Source organism: Barbatula barbatula (assembly GCF_947034865.1).
Source record: "Barbatula barbatula genome assembly, chromosome: 10".
NCBI classification, from domain to species: Eukaryota; Metazoa; Chordata; class Actinopteri; order Cypriniformes; family Nemacheilidae; genus Barbatula; species Barbatula barbatula.
The window spans coordinates 12,869,350-12,879,843 of NC_136773.1; the positions used below are offsets into that span (position 1 = coordinate 12,869,350).

Below are 10,494 nucleotides of genomic sequence, written 5' to 3' on the forward strand. Positions count from 1 at the left end.
GGGCAGGTAGTTGGGCGGTTAGAAGAAATGACCTTGGAGATGTCATCTTCAGATTAGTGAGAGAAAGAGGGGAGCGAATATGTGTTGGGGGTTTTGGCGTGTTAAAGAGGTGGCTCAGAGAGCTGTCTACTGATGGTGGTCATTTTCTTTTCAGATGGATTAGGGGGCAGGCGGGCAAAGAAGAGTGTAGAAGGTTTTACGGAGAGCTTGAGTCAGGCGAGTTGTTGAATTTTGAGTGGTAGTCCTGAGTTTTTGAAGAGGAGACATCTGCAGAGAAAGAAGAGAGGACAGACTGATAGAGACAGAGATTAGAGATTCCACTTTCTCTCAGCAGACCTGAGCCTGGCGCGATGCTCACGGAGAACATCAGATAACCCAGGGGCAGAAAGGAACACACTTGCTGACCTTGATGTAAGAGGGCATATGCTGACTAAACAAGAAATAAGTGTGTAGCAAAAAGTGTCTGTGTCGTCAGTGGTGGTTCTACATTGAACTGCACCCTGGGCGAGACCACCCTTGAGTGCCCTTTGTGCCTCTATTAATCTCTATTAATTACTTTATTATTGACCATACACTCAAAACAAAACAACGACATTTAAATGTGAGCCTTATTTTTAAAAAATCTGATTGCAACTACATTGCAAGAATGATTTTATGTCAGAGGTTTGTGACATGGAATGAAAAGAAAACTGGAGATTCGGCACCAGCAGAGATAACCAAGACAGACAGTGGACCTAAAGTTTATTACCATTTTGTTTTTGGCTATTGGGGACAGGTGGGGCTCGGACACCTACCCTACCTCCAAAGTGGGGAATAGCAGAAAAAAGTTGAGAAACACTGATTTAACTGATGTAAATGTCTTTTTTTATTTTTATTTAACCAGTTGTTAGGTTTTTGATAATTAATGGATTATACAAAGTAATGATAATGTTCTAATTTGCCTGTATAAGATAAAAAATGAATGGCAAGATGGTACAACGACATCTATTTCACATCTGCTTGTCTTTGCTCATGCTGTTCAATCTGATGCCATTGGCTACATGTTGTTTATCCAAACTGCGTCTATAAAAATAGCTGACACAGAATTGGATCCATTGCATTTACTGTAGCGGCTGCCGGTGAGCTCAATCTTTGTGATGCTTTTTTTTCTATACACACTCATGCTTTTTCATCACCTTCATGCAAAGACAGAAAACATTCTTTGTCAAATGATGGGAGACCCTAAATACCCGCTGCTATCAAAGGATGGAGACATAATTATTGGGGGAATTTTTCCAGTCCACAGTAAAGAAAAATTACCTTCATTTGAGTTCAAACAAAAACCTCAACCTTTGTCATGTTCTGGGTTTGTTACATTTAAAACTTTTAAAGAAGGGTTAGTTTAGATAATGTACGGACAGCAAACTGATGATTTAACCAACTTGTAATTTTCTTTTTCAGTGTGACACTAAGAGATTTTCGGATGGCTCAGATTTTGATTTTTGCAATTGAGGAGATAAACAAAAGTAAATCTTTGCTCCCAAATATTTCTATTGGTTACAAAATCTATGATAGCTGTGGTTCAAGGCTGTCTTCTATGAGTGCTATCATGGCATTGATGAATGAACAGGAGTTTGCAGCAGAGCATAAATGTAATGGACAGACTCCTATACATGCTATCATAGGAGAAACTGAGTCTTCTGTCACGGTGCTTCTGTCCAGAACCACAGGACCTTTCAAAATACCAGTGGTAAGAAAATTTAACAGCAAACGTTTGACACAATTTCCAAACTGATGACTCTTTTACTGTTTCCTGTGATTTCTTTTTCAGATAAGCCACTCATCCTCATGTGAATGTCTCAGTAATAAGAAAGATTACCCCTTTTTCTTCAGGACAATTGCTAGTGATTATCATCAGAGCAGAGCACTCGCAGTTTTGGTCAAGCACTTAGGATGGACTTGGGTTGGAGCTGTGAACAGTGACAATGATTATGGAAACAATGGAATGGCCATATTTCTGAATGCAGCCGATGAGGAGGGGATTTGTGCAGAGTACTCTGTGAAATTCCACCGAACAGAGCCTGACAAACTCCAAAAAGTGGTAAACACAATTAAAAAAGGCACAGCGAAAGTGATTGTTGCCTTTGCTGCATTAGTGGAAATGGAATTACTAGTTGAACAGCTACGTATACAGAACATTACAGGGCTTCAAATTATTGGGGTGGTTGGATGGATAACGTCAAAGGATTTAATCACTCCAAAAACATTTCATTTATTGGGAGGGTCATTAGGGTTTGCATTAAGAAAAATTTATATAGATGGGTTTTCAGATTATGTTAAAAGACAATTTTGGGAAACAGCTTTTCCATGTTCACAAAGAAATGGGAATTCTTCTCAGTATAAATTAAAGTGCAGCAACTATCAGGAGCTGCTTGGGCTTAGAAATTACAATGAAGATGTGCCTGAACACAGGCATTCAAGTAATGTTTACAAAGCTGTGTATGCTGTGGCTTATGCTCTACACAGTCTGCTCAAGTGCGAAGAACAAGAAGGTTGTGCAAAGGCCCTAACCATACAACCACAACAGGTAAACAAAAAGAGAATATGGTTGAAAAAGGCATCCCCATTTCACTCGTTTTCCGCTACAACCATGATCATGTTCATATGCTGTCCTTTTACTAGGTCGTGGAGGCTCTTAAAAAGATACATTTTACAACAAAGTTTGGAGATTGTGTTTGGTTTGACAGCACTGGTTCCACAGTAACACAGTATGAAGTTGGAAACTGGCAGCAGGACTCTGATGGATCAATTCAGTTTAAAGCAGTGGGTTACTATGATGCCTCTCTACCCCCTGACCAGCGCTTTGTGCTTAACATTGAAAATATCATCTGGGCTGGAGGACAGCTGCAGGTAAATGACACTAACATGTTAATCTGACAGAAAGATTATGAAAGAAACAAAGAAATAATTTAAAATGAGATTAAAACATTGCTTGTTAATTGGATCTATATACAAAAGTCTCACATTTTCTATTGGAAGATATGACAGTTTAAAGCGGGTTTCACTCCGTTGTGCCACATATAAATCAAACACGCCGTTTTGCAATAGGAAACATAAGCACCTTTAGCCATTTAGTGGTGGCACTTATTTACAATTCTAGGTGCTGTTGTCATGAGTTAACTCCTTAAATAATATGGAAATTAAATAAAAAAGGGTATTAATTCCTTTTTTTCTCATTCCATAGAGATAAATAGCTAAAAGTACATCTATGTTTTCATGTAGAAGCCAAGGTCTGTGTGCAGTGAGAGTTGTCCTCCAGGTACTAGGAAGGCTGTACAGAAAGGAAGACCTGTCTGCTGTTATGACTGTATTCAATGTGCAGATGGAGAAATCAGTAATGAGACAGGTAAACTTCAGCCCAAATCAAAGATGCAAAGAAAACTGGTTAGTTGTTCTTTTTGTGTTTTCCTTTTGCTGTTCAGGATGCAGTTTCTTAGCAAAGGAGTAAATAAATGATTTTTTTTGTTTCTAACCATAGTGATCACAACTTTCTTTCCAGATTCAAATAACTGCATGCAGTGTCCAGGGGAATTCTGGTCTAATGCTGAGAAAAATAAATGTGTGTTAAAGGCTGTAGAGTTTCTGTCATTCACAGAAGTTATGGGTATAGTGCTAGTCTTTTTCTCACTGTTTGGTGTAGTAATAACTGTACTGGTCACAGTCCTGTTTTACAGTAAGAAGGATACCCCCATAGTAAAAGCCAACAACTCAGAGCTGAGCTTCCTGCTGCTCTTCTCATTGACTCTGTGTTTTCTCTGTTCACTTACTTTCATTGGTCGCCCCACTGAGTGGTCCTGTATGTTACGTCACACAGTGTTTGGGATCACTTTTGTCCTCTGTATCTCTTGTGTTCTGGGGAAAACATTAGTTGTGTTAATGGCCTTCAAGGCCACACTTCCAGGAAGTAATGTCATGAAATGGTTTGGGCCTCTTCAACAGAGACTCAGTGTTCTTGCCTTTACACTTATACAGGTTCTTATCTGTGTGCTATGGCTAACAATATCTCCTCCATTTCCCATTAAAAATATGAAATATTATAAAGAGAAGATCATTCTTGAGTGCAGTCTGGGTTCAACTGTAGGTTTCTGGGCTGTTTTGGGTTATATTGGTCTACTGGCTCTCTTCTGCTTCATTCTGGCTTTTCTGGCTCGGAAGCTACCTGATAATTTCAATGAAGCTAAATTCATCACATTCAGTATGCTCATATTCTGTGCTGTGTGGATCACATTTATTCCAACTTATGTCAGTTCCGCTGGAAAATTTACTGTAGCTGTGGAGATATTTGCAATTTTAGCGTCAAGCTTTGGTTTATTATTCTGTATATTTGCACCTAAATGTCACATCATCCTGTTAAAGCCTCAACAAAATACAAAACAACATTTGATGGCAAAAACAAAAAAGTCCTACTGAGGAATATGGTATATTATATGGTATACGATTCAGTGATTTCTATTGTTTATTTTCTGACCACCTTAATTTTTACATGATTCACCCAGCTTGACCCTTGCAAACACCTTGAACAAACCCAGAATAAGTAAACCTTGAGTTTTCAAAATTGATGTAAGACATCAATCCACCCAGAAGCTATTATTAAGATGACCTGTAGTTATATTCCATCATTTCACAAGTGACCAATTTAATCTATTATCTAAAATCTTTTCAACAATTTGATAATTAAATGTTAGGTGTGCATAAATCTATAAGGCCTCTGTTTGTATATATTGTGGGGACTTTCCATATCAACATAATGATTTTGATACAAACTGTATACTGTATTCTTAGCCCTTCCCCTAAAACTAACCATCACAAAATACTTTCTGTGTTTTTTTATTTTAAGATAAAGGTGTTTACCACATATTTAGCTATTGTTAGTTCAAAAGGATCAGTTTACTTATTATATGAACCAATGACTGCACACTTATTTATATTTTATAAAGCAGGTAAAACGGCTTACATCGGCTTTCCTCATATTTTAATGTTTGCGGTCATCATTTTATAATGGAATAATAACTTGTTCACATAAATGATGCTTGATCATGCTTGGTTCATTTATATTCTGATTTCACAGGACTGTCAGATGTAATGATTTTTATGCTGTACCAATTGTATATTCTATCCCATTATTATAATCCTAAATTAAACCCTCACAGAAGAATGGATGCTATTACTGCAGTATTGCAGGGGGGTTGTGGCCTGTAGGTGAACAACAATGAATGAACAAATAAATAAATAAAATATTACAATCAGATAATTAAAACATTGAAATTGTTCTTTCCCTCTGACGCTAGGATGTTACCATTACATGTAAAAAACAATTGTTGCTGAAAGTTGTAAGGTTTTTGGAATACAATCACAATTATGAGAATATATATACTGTTTATATACATACATACGTTGGTTAATGATAATAGATGTTGAAGCTTCTGCAGTGAGCAGCTCCCTCTATTGGTCAAAACAAACAATACACTAAAAAAATAACCTTTTATATTGTTCCCACACAGGCTCTTATTTCATTTTCAGGCTCTTTTGGACGCACACATGTCTAGTCCTTTATGAGTTTATGAGTGACAACTCATAAAGGTTTTCTTTGTTTCCTGTTATTGTCTGACTGATTGAATATTTTCTGTCAGATTATGGGTGGAGTACCTGTTCACCAGAAGCTTCAACAACCTATGAGCTCATAGGAAATAAATAGGAATCTTCTGAAATCCGAAGACACACAAACCATGTTTGTGGCTTTACATATCCGATAGCAAATATGGATAAAACTAAATATTATTCCAAACACTTTTCCAGTTTACCTTCTGATAGAAAAATAAATTAGCATGAACATATTCAAATCTTACTGGACCTAGCTCATGCTCTGCCCTATGAGGTCACATCCTTGTTTATTCATCCGTATAAATTATGCCTATAAACACATAAATACTGCATCAGGGTCAAATGCATAAGGCATCAACACTTTAGCTCAGTCTTTAGGATGCTTATTGTTCCTTACACATTCCTGCTTTTCTTTCATTGTAATGCAAAAGCAGAAAAATCTCTTTGCCAAATGATGGGAGACCCAACGTACCCTCTGCTGTCCAAGGATGGAGACATAACTATTGGAGGAGTTTTTGCAATCAACAAGAAAGAAATGTTACCTTCATTTGAGTTCACAAAAAGACCTCAGCTTCTGTCATGCTCTAGGTTTGTAATATTGGAAACTCTCAGAAAGAAATTAGGAATAATAATAACACAAGGTGAATTCCAGATGAATGGTACATTTTCTGACATTTATCTCACTGTAAAAAAAACGTCTTGATCAATTTCACTACCCAAACACACAGATTTTACCAAAAATCTAAAAAGACCAAACGCTCTATTTTTCTTCTTCATTTGATGTATTTTAACTCTATAACAGAACACTACCAAAACATCTGGGAACTTAGATAACTTATTTAATTTTTGCCGGCACTACAGAATGATCTTTGTGAATTTCAGAGAGAACGACTGAATACTCTTTTGTGATCCCCCTTATTTATCTTTAGTCTGCTGCTTTAATGTATTTACAGTGTGAATCTACGAGATTTTCGTCTGGCTCAAATCATGATTTTTACCATTGAGGAGATTAACAGAAGTGGAACTTTACTCCCAAATGTTTCTATTGGCTACAGAATCTATGATACCTGTGGTTCACGACTGTCTTCTATGAGTGCAACTATGGCGGTGATGAATGATCAGGCGTTTGCAGCAGAGGACAAATGCAATGGACAGACTCCTATACATGCTATTATAGGAGAATCAGAGTCTTCTGCCACAATGATTCTGTCCAGAACAACAGGACCTTTTAAAATTCCAGTGGTGAGAGACGATGAGTAAAAGTTAGACACAATCCCGCAGTATTTCTTCAACTTCAATTCATCAACATTTTTGTGTTTCATATGCTTTCTTTTTCAGATAAGTCCTTCAGCTACATGTGAATGTCTCAGTAACAGAAACGATTATCCATCATTCTTCAGGACTATTGCTAGTGATTATCATCAGAGCAGAGCACTTGTACTCATGGTCAAGCATTTAGGCTGGTCTTGGGTTGGAGCTGTGAACAGTGACACTGACTATGGAAACAACGGAATGTCTATATTTCTGAAAATAGCCCAGGAGGAGGGGATTTGTGTAGAGTACGCTGTGAAATTCTACCGAACAGAGCCTGAAAAACTCCCAAAAGTTGTAAATACAATGAAAAAAGGCACAGCAAAAGTTATTGTTGCATTTATTTCGTTTGTTGAGATGGGATTACTTATTGATCAGCTAAGTATACAGAACATTACAGGCCTCCAATTGGTCGGTGTGGAGGCATGGATAACATCAAAGATTTACATCACTCCAAACAGTTTTCATGTGATGGGAGGGTCACTGGGATTTGCAGTGAGAAAAATTCATATTGAAGGGTTTTTAGAATATGTTATGAAAGCATTCTGGGACACAGCGTTTCCATGCTCAGAAAGAGATGGTAATTCGACTCAAAATGCAGTTAGTTGCAGCAGATATCAGGATCTACTTGCACTGAAAAATTACAGTGAAGATGTGCTCGAACAAAGATATGCTAGTAATGTCTACAAAGCGGTGTATGCTGCTGCTAATTCACTACACAGTCTGCTCAAGTGCAAAGACAAAGAAGGTTGTAATAAAGGCCTGACAATACAACCACATCAGGTAAAAACTACAATAAGAGATAAAGTGGGAGTAAGAAGGCTCTCAATTATGTTTTAAACTTTCTTTTACTAGGTAGTTGAGGCTCTGAAAAAGGTGAACTTCAGCGTACAAATGGGAGATCGTGTGTGGTTTGACAGCACAGGTGGTGCAGTAGCCCAGTATGAAGTTGTGAACTGGCAGCAGGACTCTGATGGATCATTCCAGTTTAAAGCAGTGGGTTACTATGATGCCTCACTGCCCCCTGACCAGCGCTTAGTGCTTAACCTTAAAAACATAATATGGGCTGGAGGACAGCTGGAGGTAAATTTGCGATGCATGGTTTGTTTAAACTGAGTCTACATGTTGTAAATAAAGAAAAAAACAAAGGTATTGAAGGACATAAACATAGTAAATAGCACGTGCATCTCTAAAACATTTGTAAAACCAGTGCTTGAAGTGGGCCGGTATGCGTCGTTATGAAGTACAACAGCTTTTTCTTGGGTACCTGCACTTCTAACATGTTGCCGGTAGTTTTTCACTCTGACTCAAAGCATCATTGTATGGATGATTCACTAAAGCCACGGCGTTAGTATCAGCCATTACGCTTTTTTGGCTAAAGATTGCAGGCTACTCAATTTCAACAGATTGACCACTCAAACAGGGTTTACGGAAATCCAGCCATTCAAATCACAGAGACCATTAAATTGAATCCATTGTTTTTCAATTATCATTTCCCTCCGATTTTAGGGGTATGTTATGGTTAGGGTTGGGGTAATGACTGTGACCGTGTAGTATGACAAATGAACAAAAGTGATAAATGGTAAGATTTCAGAGATGCAAAATACTTATCTTTTAATAAGTCTGCTGTTTTAAATGAAAACGTAGGTAATGAAACGGCGAATCTTTGGTCAAATTTGTATTTAAAATTATTCATTATTTTATGTCCAAATACTTTTATTTTTGTTCTTGAAATTGCAAATGTGGTAATAATTTGCATATGGCAAAGTGCACAAGAGAGTTATGGAACATATTTTCCCCCCACTTCAAGCACTAAGTAAAACAAACACTGCAGTACATACGGATGTACATAATGTGGTGAGATTAAACTGTCAAATGAGTTATAACAATGCCATTTTATTTGAAATGACTTGACATGATTTTATATTTTGAAGAGAGTTGAATTAATACACAAATCAACAGCAGAGGAAAGTAATCAGAAATACCCAATATATAGCTGAAATTGTCTGTTTGCATCATATATTTACTATTATATTAATTCTTTAGTGTCTGTAGACTATACATACTATAAATAAGTGAATACATAATCAACTTTCAAATGTAGAAGCCAAGGTCTGTGTGCAGTGAGAGTTGTCCTCCAGGCACTAGGAAGGCTGTACAGAAAGGAAGACCTGTCTGCTGTTATGACTGTATTCCATGTGCAGATGGAGAAATCAGTAATGAGACAGGTAAACTTGAACCAGAAAACTGTTATATTTCCATTGATATTTTCAATTTAGTTTCTTAGCAAATTGGTTCACATTTAAATTCATAATCAACTTTTCTTTTGGTCTCTAACTAGTGATCACTACTGTCTTTTCAGATTCAAATAACTGCATGCAGTGTCCAGGGGAATTCTGGTCTAATGTTGAGAAAAATAAATGTGTGTTAAAGATTGTAGAGTTTCTGTCATTCACAGAAGTTATGGGTATAGTGCTAGTCTTTTTCTCACTGTTTGGAGTAGGAATAACTGTACTGGTCTCAGTTCTGTTTTACAGTAAGAAGGACACCCCCATAGTAAAAGCCAACAACTCAGAGCTGAGCTTCCTGCTGCTCTTCTCATTGACTCTGTGTTTTCTCTGTTCACTTACTTTCATTGGTCGTCCCACTGAGTGGTCCTGTATGTTACGTCACACAGCGTTTGGGATCACTTTTGTCCTCTGTATCTCTTGTGTTCTGGGGAAAACATTAGTTGTGTTAATGGCCTTCAAGGCCACACTTCCAGGAAGTAATGTCATGAAATGGTTTGGGCCTTTACAACAAAGACTCAGTGTTCTTGCCTTTACACTCATACAGGTTCTTATTTGTGTGCTATGGCTAACAATATCTCCTCCTTCTCCTAACAAAAATATGAAATATTATAAAGAGAAGATCATTCTTGAGTGCAGTCTGGGTTCTACTATAGGTTTCTGGGCTGTACTGGGTTATATAAGTGTACTGGCTCTAATGTGCTTCATTCTGGCATTTCTGGCTCGGAAGTTGCCTGATAACTTCAATGAAGCTAAATTCATCACATTCAGTATGCTCATATTCTGTGCTGTATGGATCACATTTATTCCAGCTTATGTCAGTTCTCCTGGAAAATTTACTGTAGCCGTGGAGATTTTTGCAATTTTAGCCTCAAGCTTTGGTTTATTATTCTGTATTTTTGCACCTAAATGTTACATCATCCTGTTTAAGCCTGAACAAAATACAAAGCAACATTTAATGGGAAAAACACAAACTAAGTCCTGATGAGAAATAAGCTTGCATGGTATTTTGTGGTTATGCAATCAGATTTAAATTTTGTTGTTAAGTAAACTGAAATAAACATATTTTGAGTATCTTTTATCATATTCTCAAATAAACATATCAAATAACACACTGACTTACAGTATGTTTTATCTGTACAAATGAAAAGACAAAGAATGGAAAATGGTGGCTCAATCGCTGATGGCTTTTGATAAGATTTCATTTAGAAAATGTCAGAAGTCGGTCTATAAGAACCTTTTGTCCCCTCATACC

General features: G+C 37.1%; 2 protein-coding genes across 2 annotated transcripts; both read left to right on the forward strand.

Moving 5' to 3' along the window:
- Positions 1-1,136: 1,136 nt before the first annotated feature.
- On the forward strand, positions 1,137-4,449 carry LOC306899593 (extracellular calcium-sensing receptor-like; the record flags this gene model as incomplete). The annotated part of the gene is made up of 6 exons (XM_079465957.1): positions 1,137-1,345; positions 1,441-1,729; positions 1,811-2,566; positions 2,662-2,889; positions 3,262-3,385; positions 3,539-4,449. The coding sequence occupies 6 exons, from the start codon at positions 1,137-1,139 to the stop codon at positions 4,447-4,449; spliced, it is 2,517 nt and encodes an 838-aa protein (XP_079322083.1).
- Positions 4,450-6,094: 1,645 nt separating this feature from the next.
- LOC306899763 (extracellular calcium-sensing receptor-like) lies at positions 6,095-10,224 on the forward strand (the record flags this gene model as incomplete). Its single annotated transcript, XM_079466234.1, has 6 exons — positions 6,095-6,228; positions 6,594-6,882; positions 6,979-7,734; positions 7,807-8,034; positions 9,056-9,179; positions 9,314-10,224. The coding sequence occupies 6 exons, from the start codon at positions 6,095-6,097 to the stop codon at positions 10,222-10,224; spliced, it is 2,442 nt and encodes an 813-aa protein (XP_079322360.1).
- Positions 10,225-10,494: the final 270 nt, after the last annotated feature.